We start from the raw sequence: 21,540 nt of genomic DNA on the forward strand, positions 1-21,540 counted from the left end.
GCCCGTGTGACCTGATATCCTCAAATATGTTAGATGTTATATAAAGACTCCCAAGTGCAAATACACACACAACGCTAACGCCGGCCTTCACACACTATTGGAAAGACAGCAACATTTGTGCTGGTGTCTAAGAGCTCACTGCGTATCTCTTTATGTCATCCCATCCCACATCTTAATCCTCTGACGGCCCTGCGTCACGCTGTCTGAGTCCTCGAGCAACAACCGTTCACTTGCTAGCTCATTTCCTCAGACTCACTTTTTTTTTTAAAACCCCACAATGCATTCAGTCAATCCCTTTTATTTTGAGACTGTCAAGACTGAGCTCCAGGCTTCACATTGGCCTGTGTAATTGGAGTTAGTGGTTTTCTTGTGTCATTTACTGAGTATTTTCCCTGATGTGTGTTTAGTTTTTTGTTTGTTTTTTTTGCTCTGGTTGTGTTATGTAACTTCTGACAGACGAAAAACACAAATTCCTTAAAAATAAGAGAGAGAGGTCATGAGTAATAGGATGCACTCTTGGGTTTTGCTTCTATGGCTTCACTTGGTTTATGGTGGCTAATGTTAGCAACTGTTAGCAGCTCAGAATAGATATTTCTGTGTTAGTTTGCTGATGGCACAAATAAACATCGCAATGGTTTTATTACAAAAGTAAAACAAGTTGTTTATTGTCTTCTGCCTGTGCTCGTGTTATGGTTGCTAATGAAGTCTGATAAGGATATTTTTAATAGATCTGACTCAAGAAACTCTTTTGAAATGAATCAAGAGCTTTTTAGCAGGAGCCGAATTATCCACAGAGGTCTCTTCCTCTCCAAAACAAATGGACCCAGTAATTTGGGTAAAAACACTATAAATAAAGCAGTGTCACATTAAAAATCTGTGTTTTTTCCAATGCTGCTTGTCATAAAGTGGCTGCTAACTGCAGTAGGCAGTGTGAAAATGCAAACAGCCTTATCTAGCGCCAGTGTTTGGTTTGTCTGCTCTAGGCCACTGTAGAAACATGGAGATGCAACATGGCGATCTCCATGCTCGAGGACCTGCTCCCTATATAGATATAAACAGCTCACTCTAAAGTAATGAAAACACAATGATTCTTATTTTCACGTGATAATACACTACCGAAAACATACTTATATAATTATATTCCATTTCTGCCAATATATCCCCCTGAATCCGACACGCTGGGCCTTTAAGGTCACTGCAGCTCTGTTATTGTACTGCAGTTCTCAGAGTATTCTCATCAAGCCAACAGCGGGCCAGCCCTGTGACTTTATTTCTCTTTTGCATGCTGCTTTCTTCACATGTGGTGATGATTGCTACTCATACTGACAACACTTTTTAATTTACACAAAGTCTTGTCAGCACATACTTTATACAGATATATCTCAATTTAGGTCATAAGTCGAGCAAATTTATTGTATGTTTGCTTGAATACGACATTTGACATTAGTATCGAAACAAAACGCAACACCAGACATGACATAAGATGACTGTGTTGTTTAAATGAGCGATAGGGAGAAGCTAAACTGATACATGAATATCTGAGCCTTGTTCACTTACATACTGCCCACAAAATTCATCACAGTGGATCCGCCAGAAATCACGCAGCTGTTACGAAGGATTTTCATTTTCATTTCTGGGTCAATATTTCACAGAGGAATATGATTCCAAACTATAGTATTGTGGGATTTCTTTCTTCCTGGTCTATTGTCTGCTCTTTTGGTTGTCTGCCCTGCTGCCTGTGCCAGAGAAGCCCATTCAGATGGAGCCCAGTCAGTCTATAGTCCAGTAGCCTGCAGCACGGAGGCATTTCAGCTCCTTCAGGGGGATTTGACCAAGATTTCCTGCCCCTTATTAAATTATAATCTCCCTTCTACCTCTCTTTCTTTCTCCCCTTCTCTCCATTTCGGACAGAAAAATAGGCCTCCCTCTCTGTTTCACTGCCAACTGATGTGTGTGTTTGTGTGCGCGCGGCGTGTGCATGTACGTGTGAAGCCGTTTGGGCTGCCAGCGGAAGGAGCGTGTGAGATGATTGGCGGGGCACGCATCTGAAGTGGGTCAACAGGGAGATCAAGAGCTAAAGCTTTTTTACTTTCTGCTCCCCTTTCATTTTTTTCCTCCTCCATCTCCCCGTCTTTTCTTTTTTGCCTGTCGTAATGACTTCACGTCTCCTTCATGGCTAGTTGCTTTCTCTTCCCCCTTCTGTTGCTTCGATTTCGTTTACGGTCAATAAGGCACTTTCCTCTTCTTCTTCCTCTTCTCCGTTGTCCCTTGACACAAGTTTCCATCTCCACCAGTGGCAGCCTTTGACAATGTGATCTGTATTAGCTGTTTTCATGGAGTGTCAAACTGTGGAATCCTTTGATAGAAACAGACTACAAGAGGACTTTTCTTGGCTTTTCCCTCCTGGAATTTCGCCCCAGCTACGTGCAGCTTGGGATTTTTTCCAGTCCTGGCAAAAAAGAATGGAACAATTGATGGTGTGCGATTGTTCCGGGTTTAGTCTTTATTTAAGCGCCCCGGAACATTTCTCACCTTCAGAGCTCTGAATCGTAAATAGACCCATGCACACACTTCTCCACATGGACTTGAATTCTTGCCATAGCCAGCTTTGCCTCTGGATGAACTGCCACCATGCATATTTTGACACACAGTCAGGAAATAACTAAGCTATGTTGCGATAAAGCTTGCTGTGAAACTCGTTATGAGGAAAATCCTGATTTGTTCGTGCGGTGGCTTGTTTTGAGCTCTTTTCTTTGTCTCGCTTTTGTGTTCCCTGGCCTGTGTGGCTACTGCACATTTCTGAGGCCCCATTCTGGCAGAAGCAAAGCCACCCACCCAGTGAAGGGAGAAAAGTAACAGCTACTTGGAGACATGGCACAGAAACACAAGACATAAGACAGACCAAGCTCAGCCCAGTACATTAGAGTCCTACAGAGACCTGAATCCAATCCTTGATCCGGCACAACACCATCTCGTCCAGCTACTGAGCATTTGACCATTCATTAAACTCTGTAACTAGACACATCAAGTTTGTGGAGTTTTGGATAACTCCAAATGCTGAAATACACGGAGCTTTAATCTAAGATAAGAGTTTGGGGGTATGGCATGTTTTTTGTTTTTTTTTAATAAATGAAAAAGTATAACATGTGTAACAAAGTATGTCAAAAGTATGTCTTAAACTGTTGTTTATCAGCTTTAACATAAGATGTTAGCATGTCCAGCTAACTAGCTTAATGCCTACAGTTGTGGTATGTCATGAGCAATCTTTTTCTGTGTGGTGAGGAGAAATCCCAGTGGGGACCAAATATTCCCTGTGTTGGAAACAAGATTCTAGTTTAAAGCAGCGATAGTAACTTCTTTTGTCTGAGGAAGTATACACTTGTGTTTCGCATGAACATGCTAAAACAGTGCATTTACAGAACATGTTTTTGATGAACTGAACATGTCAGTTTGCAGCTAATGCCTGTAAATGGGAGCTTTTATTCGCACTTGTGACAGTAACCCTTTTTACACAGAGATCGCACTATAGGGCCGCTACTAAGTCCCCTCTTTATGCCTCCTTTGCATTTTTACAATGTGTGATTTTAGATAGCATGCTGGCATTACTGAAGCAAAACAGGTGCATGATGTTTAACACAACAACAACAATAACAAGGGCATAAAATGACAATTACAATCAGTTACCTTCTCAATTATATGGCGGCTGATCTCGTCAGCTGCTCAGAGGGTAAGGAGCTCCTGGACCTCATTGTTTTCCCAATTTTCAGACATTTATATCTGCTCTTCTTCATCCTTGAGTTAGCTGCCAACTGCTACCAGCTACTTTTTAAATCTCCCGCAGTGAGGTACACACATAACTTGCCGTTAAATGTCACAGCCATACCACCCAGGGTCCCATCCTGCCCGCTGTCCTGTTTATGCAGATCTTGTTGCGGCACTGATATTACCTCCCATGGCAGCTAAAAAACGTGAAGACTCTGGGCCCCCATTACGCGATCGGACCTTTTATACAGACAAGCAAGGTGGCAGAACGGCGCAATATTCTCGCCTCGAACAGGCAGTGTAAAAGAGGATACTGAATAATGCTCCAGCACTGTTTTACTGCAACCAAGGATTTACGGCACATGGCATTCTGTTTTTGTTTTTAGTCAAAAACTGTTTCCCTGTTGATATGCGTTTCCCCCTACCTAATTCTGAACCAAACCTTTTCCTTTACCTAACCACTGAGGGGGGTGCTACCCATTTTAACAGGAGGGAGACAAACTTCAACACAACACATGCATGGCTATAGTGCCACTGGCAATTCAGACAATGCAGCCATCAGTACTATTGAAGCCATTTCAAGTGAATATCTAAAGGAGCTTTATTAACAAATCAGTAAAGATTCCAAGTGAAAAAATCACACATTTTATGAAAATTGTGCCCCCTGTGTTTGAAATAAAAAACAAACGTCTAAGCATCAGCCAAATCTGCAACAAATTTTAAACAACACATTGAGATTAACCATCCCACTAGTCTTGGGAAATAACTACAAGTGAATGATGATCAAAGGGTTTATTTTATATTTGAAAAAATTGAAGAAATTAGCACAAATTTTTTTATTTTTATGGGACCGTGTGCTTTGTTCAAAATTTTAAATTGTGCACATGAACATGAGCTTGTTTATTTTAATCTTTTTTAACTGAACTTTGATCTAGCACTTGTAAAGTGTACACGTGCACAACACTGCAGCCAAACTGTTAGAAAGCGTTACGCTTCCATTATGTTACGATTGCTTACCCTGAAGTCCTTTTTCCCTCGCCAAAGTGATACTTTTTCAAAACACATTTACATGAACCTGTGTTCGGTAGCTTGCTAATGAAATCTGTCTACAACATTTCTCTGTTTAGTTGACATAATCCAAAACCATCAACTAGAAAAAAAGAGAAGCTGCTTTTGTTTATTTCTGTGTGAAATCAAAATCTGTAGTTTGAAAAAAAAATTACAATTCATTCTCTTATTAAGGTAAATTGCAAATGCAGTGTGCAAAAGTGGCAGTCTTACTCGCTGTTGCTTTGCTGTCCCCGCTCTCTCCTTCTTTCTCCCACTTTCTCCTCTCTGTTCTCCTCTCTGTTCTCCTCCCTCGACATTTGCTGTTATGTTAATTAAGAATAACAGAGACTTGAGTGTATGTCAGTACCAGTGGACTTACAAGGGAAAAAAGAAACGCCTTGCTTGGTCAGGCCTTGGCAGCGCACAATAAAAGTATTCACACCAGCAATGAGCGGTGCGGTGCGGAGAGCAGGAGGCTTAAGGACGAGAGAAAAGGAGGAACAGGAGAGGGAGAGAGAAGAGCTGAGGTTGCCAGTCGAGACCTGCCAGGCGGAGAGAGACAAAGTGATCGTTCTGATTTTGCAGGAGATTGTATTACTGGGTGTCCTCGAAGTTTTTCCCTCTGATGTGAGGTCATCTCCGCAGTTCCCTCTAAAACACAAGTCCCTTTATGGTTATATATTCCAAGCTATAAATCTCTATTTTCATGTTGATTTGATCATATTTCACATGATGAGCAAACGCTTTAATTTTTTGCGAGTGGCGATGTGCGCTTTCAGTGACCTGTTTTGAAGATTTATTGCTCTGGAAGCAGATCACCTTTTATGAGATTATTATTTTTATGCTTTTGATTACCTAATCACTTTAGGTGCATCAATAGGTCAACTGGAAAGGTATAGCTGCGCCCGTCAGACTCCGGCTTTCTCAGCTCCCTCCCAGCATACTGTAACTGGCTTCTTGGCAGGTCAGGAGTTAGTCTGGATGTTTTGCAGACTTTCAGTCCATCTCCCCTGGCTATATCCTTCACAGAAAGATGAGGTGATACAGCACGAATCTGTAAAGCAGCAGGGGAGCCAGACGGACTAATATATTGTAATCAATGCCTTTTCACTGGCCTGAAACGGTTCCCTCTAGGGGCAAATAAGGGTCCCTTTTAGAACGTGTATGCAATTGCACATGCATGAGATTCTGCAGGTTAATAATTCTGCAGCTAATTAGCCTCTCTGTGACTGCTTTGCCCTTTGTCCATACACACTTTCATATGCACAGTACATCACACCCCATCTTATGATTAGCACGTCTGCTTCTGCACTCAAATAAGTGCCCAGGGGATTTAATCGTGTTCTTCTGAATGAAGTCACCAAGAAATGGAAACCCTCTCTCTAACCTCTTCACTCATTTCCCCTCCCTGTGTTTTCTTCACAACCTGTCTCACCCCCCCCCCACACACACACACACACCACCTGCACCGTCTGTTTCCTTTTTTTTAACTCCCACTTTTAAACCTCTCCATCAGCATAAACTCACCCCGACCGTCTCTCAGCCCTGTTCTCGCTTGCTTCAACCTTCAGGGATGTTAGGAAAACACTGCCCCCGCTCCACGGGAGTCGTTTCCTGAATTGATGAGACTCTTCTCTTTTACTTCATCTCTTCTGTGTTTTATGGGGTTTTCTTTTTCTCTCCTGAAGCGTAGCCTTTTTCAAACCTGTCTTTAGTTCACCTGCGCTACATTTGTGACTTGTCATTTTGTGTTTTGCGTCCTCCCATAAACATTAAGACAGATATGTTTGAAAAGTCAAGCTGTTGTAGGGGAATCCTCAGGTTGACAACAAGCAAGACAGATGACAGACATGAGGCAGATACACAAAAAATGATTTCGGGAACCTGCGCTCCAGCGGGGGAGCATTTCAAGTGTAAAATAATAGTGCCCTTTGTGTCTTCTGTAGTGCAGATATATATCATCATTATTGCCACCCAGAGAGGGAAAGATGGATGAGCTGCGTGTGTCTGTGCGCTGGGCTGGATGATGACTCTCCATCATCTTCTGTCACTCCTCTGATAAATTTTAACAGTTTTCACAAGTTAACTGTTTGGCCACACACAGACCCATAGCTGACAGAAATATAAACTACATGGCCAAAAGTATGTAGATACATTACACCGTATGTGATGGTTGAACATGTCACTTATGCTGTTAAAATGGCCTCTGAAGCCGTGAAAACATTTGTGAGTTTGGGCATTGACGCTATAAGATCTGGCAGTCCATTTCATCCCAGAGGTGTTGGGTTGGTTTGAGGCCAAGTTTCTTTGTAACACAGAGCCAAACTGGATGCTGCAAACAAGCAAATGAGCAAACATTGTTTCGGTGTTTCCCAAAGACGATCTTCACCTGCTTAGAGTGTCAGTGAAGAGGCTAAGTGACATGTTGTTTGTTTGAACAACCAGTGTGGAGTGTTGGTAAGACAAAACAAGCAATCTGAACATCACCTTGGCTTTAGAAAACTGTTGTCACTATTTTATAAGTATAAATGATGTATATACATTTTTACTATTACTATAATAATAGTAATTCATACTATTACAATTGCTATAGATTTTTATATATGTGTGCGTATGTATGCATATATATGTTTTTCTTTCTTTTTTTATATATTTATCTTTTTAATACTGTACTATTTGTAGCATTAAGATTTCCCTTAATTTGACCTGAAAGGCCCAAACCATCTACATTCCCTGACCAGGGGAGTCCACATATTTTTGGTAATATAATATAAGAGCATATTTAAGGTTGCATAAGGTATGAAAACATTTTGTGTGTGTATTAATGAGTAAATATACTGTCCTATAGTGTATTGGGTAAATGAGTGTTCTCAAACATGTATGCATCACTATGTTACAGTAGAAATATAAACGGTGTACATCATGTCTCGACATTAAAAATAATAATTTACAGTATTTCTAATGACTATAATTTACAGATGACTTAGAGTATCAACTACTGAGGCAACACAGGAGCTTTTATTGTGGTGGCGCAGACTGGACAATATTTTCTTGAAAAGCAACCAAACATAACCAACAACACACACTTTCCAGCTGGTGACAGCAGATGTTAATGTCTCATCATATATGTATTAGCTTTGTGGTCACATTTATACACACGCATGGACACTTAAATGAACAGCCATACTGTTTTCCCTGGAGCTGAGTAATGCAGGGTGCGTTCAAAGCTACCAAAAGCTGTGACCACGACTCATATATTACACAGTGAGCTGACACGGGACTGGCGTAATGGTCCGAGTGCCACTCAGGCTGAAAGAGAGATTACCTCATTCAAAAGAAGGTGATTCTCTAAATAAAACCCCACACGCTCAATTTCCTCTGCTCCTCACACACACACACACACACACACACACACACACACACACACACACAGAGTAGAAGCTGTGTCGCTCTGGACACCAGCATGTTGTGTAACTGCTGTGCTCACTTCTCCCTCCTCTTCTTTCCTTCACTCTCTTATAGAACAACGTGTTCGCACAGGTCAATGTTCAGTGGAGCTCTGTGTTGTCTGGAAGTGATGCCTTAGCAATGTTTTGGCCTGTTTGTGTGTGTTTTAAGAGTTTGCTTTATGTTTGCTGGTGCATGTGTTTTTACTGCAAATCTGTAAAATCCGTTAATACTCAAATGTCTAGACTACAGATTGAATAATAAACCACAGATGTATAAATTAAGTTTATTTTTAGTATCCGACTCTAGTTCTGGAAATTCACTCTTGCTGTAAAAAGGGAAGTTTCCAACATTTGCTTGCTGAATTTACAAGAAGAGAGTTTGGTAAAAGAAGATGGCTGTGGTTTAATACAGCTGACCACCCATGTGGGTTCATGGTTACAGTTAGGGATAGTTATGGTCATGGCTGTGGCTCATGTTTGTCAGAATTGGATGAATCAGCTAAAATGTGGTCAGGTTTTAAGTGCAGTTCTCTGTGGTTGCAACCAAACTATCTAACAACCATGGAGCTGGGTTGTTGTTGAACCATTTGGTGTTTTTTGTTTTGTTTTGGTTTTTTTTTAAAAAAAAAAAAAGCTGGTACATGATGTTCAGGTGATGATTCCTCCACTCAAGGAGCGGCTCAAATGTACACCGCAAAAACAACCGCCCCCTCTTCCCCTTCGTGACACTGAATCCTCACAATCGGTGTACCTATAATCTCTCTGTGGCACGTGGTTTAGGAAATGCCTAGCAGTCTGAATTCACACATGTACCGCTTTAGGGAAGTGGAGGCAGAGCACCTTCAACCTCACCTCCCCGGCGCTGTTGATTTCATTAGCGGGTAGACGGAGCAGTTAGGGAAGTGTGTGCTTGGCTTGCACTCAGCCGCGGTGTCTGTGTCTCTTCTGCCTGTCTGAGAGGGCCACTTGAGATGCTGCTGAGTTTGGGTTTGGAGGCTGTTGAGTCTGCTTTGGCGGCCCGAAGCCTTTGCAGATTAGCATTTCGGCTCTGTTGAAACGGCATCCAACAAGTGTTGAAGAAAGCTTTGGGTATGGTTAGTGTCCGGGACTCAGATTACCAGGTGGTTTGGAGACAGATCTTTGAGGTGTACTGTATGTGGGAAAGTGGGATGTCTGTCTGTATTCATGATGTGCACTTGCCAACATGTGTCTTTGTTTTTGATGTGGGTATGGATGGATTTCTCAACGGGCCCAGTAGGCCTTTTTGCTCCTGATGTTTATCAGAGTCAGAGTATCTGCAAACCAAATACAGGCCAATATTTGTTTTGTTTTTTAACAGCTGCACAGCATACTGAGGCAACAGAAACATTTCATTAAAATACTGTAACAATGGTAGAGCAGAAAAACAATTATGCTTAAAAAAACAACAAAAAAAAAACCAAAAAACAGAATGTGCATCTCAGGCTTTTTTCATGGTTTCGTATAATTTGTATAGTGTGCTGTATTAGTGTGCAGTATAGTGTCATTGTGGATCTATTGTGGCAGGATTCTGAACAGGAGACTTTGCGAGGTGCAGTTTTTGAACAACAGCTAATAATACAGTTCACCTGCCACAAATACACACAACATCGAGACAAAAAACAACTTTAGGTGACATAGAGACTAAAATAAGATGCGAAATTACCACAGAGAGACACAAAACAACCAAAAGGAGACCCAAAACAGCTATAAAGACTACAAATGATGCAAAACAACTACAAAGAAGTGTTGAACAACCAAAAAGAGACACAAATGTCAAAGAGTCTGATTCAAAACTTAAGATGAAGAAAAACAACTTACAAGGACATGTAAAATGGTAAAGAGAAACCACCTACAAAAATGACCAAAAAAGACACAAAAAAACCCACAAAGAGACACCAAATGACCATGAAGTGACCACGAAATGAAAAAAAAGAAGAAGCAGAACAGCTACAAAGACATGCAGAACAACCAGAAAGAGGCACATTACAATGTCAGAGAGACAATTAATGATTACAAAATGATGCAAATCATCTCCAGAGACATGAAAAATAACTAAAAAGAGACAAAAAACAACTACAAAGAGAAACCACAAAGTGACTCAATAGCTCAAAAGGAACCAAAACAGCTACAGAAACATGTAAAATGCCAAAAAAAGACACAAAACAACTGCAAAGAGACTTTAAATGACTACAAAGTGACACAAAACAACCTCAAAAAGAAGCGAAACAACCCAAGAGATGCAAAATGAGACATAAAACAACTACAAAGACACACTCAATAACTACAAAGCAGCACAAAACAATTCAGAAGAGACGCAAAACCACCAAAAAGAGACTGTCTGCCTGAGTGTCTTGCTTCTATGAAGAGAGGTGGGCAGCCTTTTACATGCCTTCGTCCACGGGTCCATGTTCTCATCATCTGTCCGTGGATGTGAGACAAAGCACGGTTATTTAACAGCTGTCTTGATTTGGGAAAAGCGAAGTGATGACTATAACAATGTTACAGTGGAGTTGGCGGTGCCCTTTTACACCCAAGGGCGAGACTCTCCCTCATTTCCTCATTAAAGCTACTTCTCTGTTCTGCTCTTTCGTTCTTTCTTTGCATATTTTTGGACCTGATACTGTAATGTGTGTGGCGATTTCTTTTTTCAGCTAAATCTGTTTTATATAAAGTGTCACTCGGCCTGCCAGGCGAGGCTCTTTCACTGTAACTCTGGATGCTGCTCGTGTTTAATGACTGAATGAGGCTGTGATTCACCATTAGCTCCCCTCTCCTCACAGCCCACTTTTCTTTGTTATGCTTTGTTTTGAACTGACTGATTTTACGTGAAAATGGGGGGAAGTTAACGAGGTTGAGCATTTTCAAGACACCCCCCATAACCACTCACCAGAGCTATATTGTGTTCCCATGCATACCGAGAGTGTGTGTTTTGTGACGTGGGTGTTCTTGTGTGCGAGAGCATGTACGAGTCTCGGTCCAGCGGTGGCTCGTGGTGGCCAGCCAGAGAGGATTGCGTGAGATTTTTTTTTAACAACGTCTGCAGAGCTTTCTGAACAAAACCATTTGATAAACAGATTGTGGAGGTCTGTGAAACTGCCTGTCTGATCCCTGCTCATGCACGGCTTCTGGGACTGAGTGTGTGTCGCTCTGGTTCTTGAGAGAGTTTGACGCCTGTAGAATGGTGGGCATCCAGAGCCGCCTGTTAAATTACATCTCCACCAAAACCACAGACCCCCATACCAGACGAGCTTCCCTGCCAACCAGCCAGCAAGTCGGCCAACGACCAAACACTCCCCTACCAGTACTGCTCTCTCTTACTCCTTGTTTATTTCTTTTAACATCCTTGCTTTCTTCATGTTTCATAGGTTAAGCGTTGGTGTGAACATTTCAGAAGTGAACTTTGATTCTTCTAAGCAGAGATGTAAACACGCATAAACAGACACTCACACACTTATGACTAATGACAATAAGCTTCCTCAAAAACCCAAAGAAACACTTTGGTAAATGACTGTAAAACAGGAATTTGACGAGCTAGCTATGTGGCTGCTAAACAATCACAGACGTCGGTGAAAGTAAAAGCAGTAAAACAGACCTCTCTGCACACACATGGTGGCAATGAGCACACCTTTTTCTAAGTACATGTGAGCTGAAGTCTGCGGTGAACTCCCAGATTACTCCCCAATCCCTGCTTCCAATTAGCTTTAGAGGATGATTTGATGTAATTTTCAAATTAGAAAATGTCAGATCATTTTCAAATTAGAAAATGTCAGATCATGTTTCAGTGACGGCGGTGCCTCGCTGTAAACTTGGAGAGTGAACTCTCCTGAGTCTGTATCAGCTGTATTATGTGAGCAGTGGCGATCCTAGAATCTGGGGGGCCGAGGCAGAGAAGGCTGGGGCCCCTGTAGCTACCTGTAACTGTCATACATAATGTATTATTTATGACAAGGGTTTTTTGGGGGCAGTGTTTGTACACTGTACGGTGCCTTTATGGGAGATTTGACGCAACAAATTAACTTTCTGCTGTTGTTCAATGTCGGGCCACTGGTGAGTGTCTCTTGCCCTAGTTTTTTGGGGGTTTTTTGTAGTCTGTCCTGCACTGTTGGCACTAGTTGGCCCTTATTGGATTTTATTTGGGGGGACAATTTTAGCATATTGAATCGACATTAGAGCCTGTCATTGAGTGAAACTACTCTGGGTGGTTCAGTTTAGGGCACGAGAAGAGAAACTGAAGTGAAAAAAGCAAACAAACAACTGAAATCAGGAGGGGTTGAGATCGAAACAAACTTGTTATTTTAGGTAAAAAACAAAATACAGAAAATGTCCAGAAAAAACATAAATAATCACGATAATTATTTGTTTAAAATTATGCCACAGAAAAAAATTATACATACATTTTTTCAATTTTCTGCACTTTTTTTCTGCTAATTTTTTTGGTTGCTTCTGGGTTTGTTTTTTTTTTTAAAAAACTGTTCTTTCTTTCTTTAGAAGAAACAATTTTGCTGGCCAGCCTTATTATGCTATTGTGGCTGGATGATTCATAGAGATTGAGTTTTTCTCAGATATGCACCATTTTCTCTCATCCTCGCATATTTTCCATGCCTGATAGAAGCGTGTCATGTTTGGCGCTTAAACAGGAGCGGGCTGAACCTGAGATTACATTTTGCATCCCACATCATCACAAAATGACTCGTGACAGTCATCGCTCCTCAGGCAGCTGACAAAAACAGCTCAGGGGAGAGCTGGAGTGGAAATTTATGCCATTTTCACACTTCATTTCACCAGTTAAAGCCAGTCCTGGACGCCTCCAGTTGCTCACTTACGATACACAAACACACTGGCCATCCTCTGGTGGTTTCCTGTTCGCACCTGACCACGGTTGTGAAAATATTTGGCAGAGGGTGATGTGGTCATTTTATCCTGAAGTAAATTAAAGTCAACAGATCTGCCTGTCACAGGTTCTGAGGACCATCTAGCACAAACATTAACTGAGCCAGATACTTACCGCATACAGTGCAGCAGCTGAGAACAGGGACATGCATCAGCAATATGCTCACTGGTTATATGTGTTCGTCTTTGCACCTCATGTTTGGACTTATATAAAAAGTGTGGGACCATTAGTGTCACTTTGCCAATGCTGGAGGAGGTGTTTATTTTTTAATATAGTTCCACGTGTGTGCTTTAGGAGATGTTAGTCGTTATATTTGGGCATAAATATCTTCAGCTTTCCCTACAAGAAACATGTTTCCTTGTTCCTCCCCAGAATATCTGTGCCTAGCTTGGCTTAGACTTTCTCTGCTTGTAGACAGACAAACTAATAAAACTACAAACTAATCCTCACAGACTTATTATCAGTGAATTACGGTACTTCAAATTGCATGTGGTAGATTAGCTCATTTAATTCCAGCCCATTAACAGTAAATGCACGTTTCACAGGAGTAAATTACTGTTTGTCTTGCAACTTTTTTAAATGAAGTGTTTTTCCACAAATTTGTGGTATTAAATGTGGTGTCTTGTAAATTAGGCTGAGATGCACTAAAGTGTAATTGCGAGATTCCATGCTTGGTTTCTTAACTCATTATCACCGTGGGTGTAAATGCCATCTCTGCCTTTTCCCATCGTGCTCTTTCAGTGATGCTTTGTTATTGATTTCAAAAAGATAAAGACTGAATGTCTCTTTTTGTTTCTTTTTGAATTGTTATAAACTCTGTTTTCTTTCCTCTTTTATGTGTGCCTCCAGTTCTTTGTGTGTGACGTCTGAAGCCTGGGATGCCTGTGACCATGCTGTTGGCTCCTGTCTGTGTGCTACTGATGCTGGGGGCGCGTGCTCTCGCCGGAGGCTATCCCCCCATGCCCCACATGAAGTACATGCAGCCCATGATGAAAGGGCCTATTGGACCCCCATTCAGAGAAGGAAAGGGACATTACGTTGGTGAGTAATCCCTGTTCATAAGCTGTTAACCCGCAGATCTGCAGGTCTACTCACACTTCAACAGTCCACTGGGTCATTTTGAACTGATTCAGTATGATTCAACCCCGTTATTGCGATACATTCCTTAGTAAGTCCATATATACCCAAACTGTATATTGATGTTTGTGCCGCCTCAGATTAAATAAATCCTGACTCAGAGTTACTGTCTGCATACATCCTTCAGAACAGTGGTTCCCAACTAGTGGGTTGCGGTCCAAAAGTGGGTCACAGGTCCATTCTGAATGAACCGCAAGTGACTCATTAGGCAAACTTAACTGAATAATACAAGCTACAAGTACAAAGGCATACAGATTACACTGTTCATGTTTCCCTATAATTTGTATATTTGGTCTCACATCTGTTCACATAGAAACGGATTCTCTGCCTTGTAAACTTGTTAGAATAAATAAAAAATAAATAATGCTAGCATCCATGGGGTAAGGACCACGCGTGGTCACGGAAGGTCCAACAGAGACTTAGTATCCTGGCAGATGGAAGCACAGTGTACAGTCCAACGTAAAGAAGCAGTCCCTGTGGTTAGTTACCTGTTTGACTTTTTACCCTTTTGATATCTTCATAAAAGGACCCCAGATTATAGAAAACTTGATGAGGGAGTTGGACAGAGTATACCAGATTTCTTTAAGATAAAGGCATTGTCTTTTAGCCATTTTGTAAAGTAAGGAGGAAAAGCTGATTTCCATTCTTGCAGAATAACCCTTTTTGCCATGATATGTTTAAGTTTCACATCATGATAGTCGAGAATTTCAAGAGTCAGGTAAAAGTCTTTTGAAAATGCACAGTGATGTCTAGTGACAGTTGCAGCCACACCAGCAGCCCATAAAGCAAAAATCTAAGTGTATCTTCATAAATCATTGACCAAAAAAATAAAATAAAAAATCATCCCTATTTGAAGATAAAGTTATGCATGAGGTTTTCTGTAGGTTTAATCTTGAGGTTAAGGCAAATATTAGGTTAATGAAATAATTTTTCAGATGATGGTGTTGCTAGATTATCGAAAAAGTGTCAAGACGACCCAATGTGAGCCGTCAAGAAGGTGCATCACGCACACATCACTCTGTGTAAGGAAGCACGCGGAACAGTGCCCAGGTGAAATACAATGTTTTAGGAAGTCCCCTCCCAGGACAGACTTGTACACTTAAGCTACTGGGTTAGTGGCTCTCTTCAGGCAGTTAAAATGCTCACTGAAGTGTGTGTCTCGGTGCCCTGCGGGTCCAGCAGTGTTTGGCAGGTCCTGTGTTGGGGCCTGTGGAGGCCTGATTGCCTACTGTTTGCTGAGCGCCACTGGGCCAGTTGTTCCTGCTGCCATCTGGATGCTGTTACCCCAGTGTTTATCACATATTCTTCAGCTGTGGGATGAGAGTGTGAAGGAAATAAAAATAGATTATATAAAAGGCCCAGGCAAGGGGAACTGGGAGAGGGAGGGGGGTGATAATCATCCTGAAAAAATGTGCATGCTGTCACTGCTTTCATTATCAAATTTGACTCAAACTACCAATACAAGTTCTGGATCACATGAGACGTGCCTGGTGTTAACAGAGGGCCCCTTCTTCAAAGCAAATTTCAAAGCAAACGCAGGGCACATTTTCATTTCAGTGTTATAATATGGTGTTTGACAAAGACAGACTCCAGAAGCAGGATTCAGAGCAAATGTATGGTTGAAATGGTGCATTTAAATCCCTCTCAGCAACATCAAAAGTCTGCTAAAAGAAATTATGCTTTCTAGAAATGGGATTTCAAAATGTGGTAGAAACAAGATTTAAATTTGGAGGAGTGAAAAAAATGCTCTCTGTGGCCCACATGAATGCAATGTCTCTACTGCCACTCAGTGGTCATATGTCCACATTGCATCACGATTGGAACAATTAAGTAATTTACCAATTATTAATCAACCATATGCTGTAAAATCTATTGCATCAGATACAATTTACAAAAACAGTCAACTTCCCAGAAACATAGCAAATAATTCACAAATTCTTATACAGAATCTATAAAGGCATAAAGGATTTGTACTGTACTAAACATGTCAATATATATTGATGCAGGACAGCTTTTGTGAAAACATAGCTTTTTACAAGCGCTGGTCAATTTTTAAATTTTGCATATTTTTCCTCCATAACATGTCTGCTTTCAGACTAGAGTAAAGAAAAAACCCACACGCAGGTTATTTTAGTTAAGATTTCTGTTCTTGAAATGTTTGTTAAAAGTGCATATTTACTCAGAAAATGCCTCTTATGCATATTTAAACGTAAAATTTCAGTAAACTTGTAATACAAGATAGATCTTTAATTTAAATAATAAACTAGGGAAGTTTCATGGTGATATCTTTACTCTATTCACCTGTGGTGTTATTTTTTGTCCAAAATGTAAGGCCATTTTCTCAGAATTATTTTTCCTCATACTCTGAGCCATAAAATCTCTTCAGTAGCACTTCCATACACCAAACTGTCCATTTTTATTTGACTGTATTCTGAAAGTTTTTTAGGCTTATCCATATGTCATTTCTAGCCAGATACATATAACATTTTATTCCTAAAATTGTGCCAATAAATGAATGAATGAATAAATAAATAAATAATGGCTGTTGACACTGGTTTCTGTTTTTTGAGTGATAAAAAGAAATATCCAAAATCCTTAAAACCTCTCTAAAATTCCATTAAAAAATATTGGCTGTAATGTGTCAGGAAAATAAAACAGCAATTTTTAACCTGGCGTTATCCAATGTTCAGATGTGTATCCTGTAAATGTATGCAAATCAGTGATACTAAATAATCAGATAATACCTCGTTTGTATATTTTAACACAAAAAATCCAAAAACTTGTAATACAAAAAAAATAAGCGTCTTAATATAAGTAATCACCTGGGGTAGTTTCATGGTGATACCTATAATTTTACCCCATTCACTTTGAGTGTTGTAACTTGAAGAGACCTTTCTGAGGTTATTTTATTAACAATAAATGTTCAAATGAAGAGAAAGATTAAAGACTGTATAATAAACAAACTTGTCGAATGTTTCAGTGCAAAACATTTAATGTACCAGTCATGTAACTTTGTTTGTGCATTCAAAAGCCTTCGTGAGCTGAGGGTTATGCATCTATCTAAGTCAGCATGGCTCTCATGCTTGCCTGGGTGCTCCTGTTGGTTTTTCTCTTGCAAAAGCAAAGTACAATAAATGTTTTCACTCTGTCGATTCAAATGTATTTGAAACTACAACTTAAGTCTTTGACTGCTGGAGAGCTTTGCAACGAGTAATGAGGAAGCCATTATATCCTCTGAAGTGTGAAGCGCCTTATTTTCTCTCTCTGGGTGATATATTACGGCGGCTTACAGTGGAGCTAAACAAACAAAGCTGAGGCTGTAATGCTCATTACACACCTGAACACAGTGTTCCAGGTGGCACATCACTGATATAGAAAAAACCTCAAGTCTAGACATATTATCTAAAGCATTTATCTGGCAGTGAAACCTAAAGTGATCACACAGCAAATCTCACTCTTGTACAAAACCTGCATAGTGTGACAGTAAGCAGAATCAGTTTAATACTTATTAAACTTATACTTATCAGTGTGACTTCTTAAGCTTTCCATTTGCTATTTTTCAAGCTCTAACCCTCTGAAATATCGATCAACATCAGTTTTCTTGAGCTGCATTCAAACACCCTTCACAAGCTTTTTAACTCTTTGAAACCTGAAATTTTCCCCCAAAATAGGTCAAATGTCCACTAAACCATATTTATAATAAAAATAATTTTATACGTAAAATTTGTTACACAACAAAATAATGTAAAATATATAAAATAAATACATTTTCATCACCTTTTAAGGTCATTTCCTTGTTTATTATTTATTTTTACTTTTTCAAAAAACTTTGTTACTAATTTCCTGCTAATTTTTTGGCCATCTCTTCAGATTTCAAAGTTAAACTAAGCATCTCAGGCCTGTCGTGTTTGTGCATTTACCACAAAACAAACATAACTAAAATCCTACAATGCCCTAAATGATGTCCTGTTTTGGAATATTTAGATTTTTGTTAACCCTTTAACAGGCATTGTAATCACATAGTTGATATTTTTGCAGTTAAATTGCTTCAGAAGAAAACTGGCAAAACCAAATTTAATTTTATGCAAATGTTTTTATATGATGCATTGTAGTATTTTGATTACACTGTAATTCTATTCAACTGTATTTTTATTATACTAAATTGACTGATCTTGTTACTAGATTCAGTGTTATTTCTATATTTTTTTCACATTTGTTTATTTCATGAATTTGCTTTTTTCAGACTGACAATTTATTTTTCACCATATACTTAAACAGATTGTTTCATTGTTTCATTTGTATCTAATTATTTATGTCTACTTTTTACAATGCATTACAATGAATAAATGTTTGTTTTTCTTAATGAATTGATGCCTTCAGTTGCATATTCTACGGTCCACAATGCTGTGTAATTTTTTGCAAGGGCATTTCTTAGTGTGACTGTTAAGGGGTTAATTTTTGTGCCCTATTTCAAAGTGACCCAAAACAGACTGCATTCTTGCTAACTGCCAGCAGGTGGCAGCAGAGCTCTTTGCTTACATTAGGGCAGGGATACTGAACTTTTCCTAAATGACAGGATACCAGTGGCCAGTTAATAAACAATAAAACAGTAATCAGGATAATAAATTAAATGTCTTTTTTCAACCTCTTAACTGTTGCTCTGTTCCCTCATCTTTGCTAAGAGGCAAATCCAGTCACAGCAGCCCTGTGCAGCCACAGTGTAGGGGTGTATAGGACCTCTGGGATCCTCCTCTTGCACTTTTTTTTCATAAATAAGCTCTATTTTGAGGCTTTTTATGCACTCTGGCACCTTACTTACATTCAGAATACAAAAACCAAAAGAAACAGATTGCCAGTGAAACAATTTATTTTCCTTGTGAATTTGAAATTGATCTTCAGGCTGCAAGTTGAGTATCACCGATTTAGGGGATGTGATGGGAATTCCAAATTGAATTTACATGCATGTTTGTTACAAGGAAGGGGAAAGAGTAAGTTTTCCCCCCAATCTCATTTATTATTGTTGAACTGCAGGTATATTGACAGATCCCGGCCATGCATTACATAACGCTTTATTTGTATATGGTTAATACATAAGAAGAAATTATTCAAGCTACTCATGAAATAAACTGGCTCAGATTGTCCTCTCACCAGAATCTTGGCGTTCAGGAAGGTAGACGGGTACAAGCAGCGGTTGGTCATTTGATACACTCCAAGATCCAAAATACACATTATGAATTTTTAAACATGGATACCTGTCATTTATGCATCATTATAAAAAGAACACAAGGTGAAATGCCCTCTGGCCGTCTGACTTACAGGCGAGGTGCTGCTGAAATGAGGTAGTAAACCAGCTGAAATTGGCTGAGCGTAATTGTGCTCTGCAGACCAAGCTTGTGTTTTTGCTCATTGTGTCCTAGCTGTGTTCTGCTCCACTCTGCTAGGAAAGAATAATAACACAGTTTATGACATGTGGCATACTTCTTCAGTTTAGTTTCCCCTTTGTTATGCAATAAAAAAATAGCATTTTACAGACACTCAAACCTAATTAAACCCTGAAGTCAGTCAGCTGAAAAACAGAAAAGTGAATTCCTGTCCAATTGTACTATTACATAACAGTTTAGAAGCCTATGGATTAGAGACCTGTCCTGAATGTATCCTGCCTTCCACTCAGTCTGAGCTAAAATGCTTTTTAGCCCTTCATGACACTGAACAAGCAGTTAACAAAAAGAATTAATTAATGACCTGCATAGACAATAAAAAAAAACAATAATAGTACTGTGCTTTTTTCCCTTTGAAACCTGTATTGAAATCAGTTTTCTCGTGCCGCATTCAGACGCCTTTGAAAAGCTATTTGACCCTTTGAAAACAAAGAAAATTGGAAACTTTGCAAGAAATGTCCCACAACTTGCATGAAATTTTACCTAAAATTTGGTTTTGAAAAACAGGGAGGGATTATTAAAAGAAATAATAAACAAAAGAGGAAACATTTCCAGAAAATGATACTTTAAAATATAACAATTACATAATGATATAATGTTTCAAATTATATTAAAGAAAAAAAAAAAATACATATATATATATATATATATATATATATATATATATATATATATATATATATATATATATATATATATATATATATATATATATATAAAATAAAAATTAATAAATTGCTGCTTATTTTCAGGTAATTTTCTTGTAATTTTTAAAGAAATAAATTATTTTGCAAATTTTTGCCATGTCTTGATAAGTTGCTTGTTGCCCTCCCCCTATGTTTTTAGAAGAAATCATAGGATAGAAGAATGGAAAAAGTCATCAGATCACAAAATGATATAAAAGTAAATTCAGAGGACACTATCCAACAGACTTGAACTCTGACATAATGTTTTGAAATTCAAGATGACAACAATTTCAAGGTATTATGATTTTATGTAGCTGTTTCATTCATTGTTAATTCCTTCTTCCCTACATTATTGTTTTGGAAATGTACTTTGACACCCTCAGGAATATTTATAGATCATCTTCTATAGTGCCTTTAATAGCTGCTACATTTACTGTCTTTATATTGACAATGAAATTTTAAAACACTGCGGCTTATCGAAAATACTGATATCAACAAAAGAAATTTAATTCATAAGTATCTAATCTTTTAAACAGTCCACTGATGCATGCACTGCTGCAATGATACTGTCATCTAATGCATTTGCTTGATCAAGACATATTTCTTTTAAAAGTCTTATTCATTATGGCTAAACTTAATGCAGACTTTAAAGGACTGATGAGTTGACACTGTAGCGATGATTCATTGTCTTTTCTTTTATTTCATAGTTATTTTACAAACCTGACACCCTTACCGCTAAATGGCAATTATGTGTGAAGTCCAGGTTTCCACCATCTTTAATTATTACGTGATGATGAAGCAGTATCTGCCAAGTCAAAAACAGTTGGTTACCAAATTTACCTCTAATGGCGCAGCAGCTGTGGGTGCAGCTGGTTGCAGCGTCGATAGGAATTGCTTCTCTTATTTTTTTTTTTATTGAGTGTCTTCTATATTTTTTTATATTAAGCTTTGACCTAAAGCAATTTGAATTTTTTTTTTTGTTTTGCTCTAAATGCGTTCAATACACAACACACACACACACACACACACACACACACACACACACACACCCCTTCATATGTTATAAACTTATTGATCTGCTTTCTTTTTGTTTGAAATACGTTATT

At 39.1% G+C, this 21,540-nt stretch overlaps 1 protein-coding gene across 1 annotated transcript in view; it reads left to right on the forward strand.

The window, feature by feature from the left end:
* The window catches only part of col8a2 (collagen, type VIII, alpha 2), a 123,643-nt gene that overhangs the window by 96,284 nt on the left and 5,819 nt on the right, over positions 1-21,540 (forward strand). Inside the window, exon 4 of the mRNA XM_042507074.2 lies at positions 14,023-14,214. Coding sequence (XP_042363008.1) covers positions 14,052-14,214 — 163 coding nt within the window. The 5' untranslated portion in view covers positions 14,023-14,051. The remainder of the gene's footprint in view (positions 1-14,022; positions 14,215-21,540) is intronic.

This window comes from Plectropomus leopardus, chromosome 17 (genome assembly GCF_026936395.1).
Source record: "Plectropomus leopardus strain MGB_pleo_1.0 chromosome 17, ASM2693639v1, whole genome shotgun sequence".
Classification (NCBI taxonomy): domain Eukaryota; kingdom Metazoa; phylum Chordata; class Actinopteri; order Perciformes; family Serranidae; genus Plectropomus; species Plectropomus leopardus.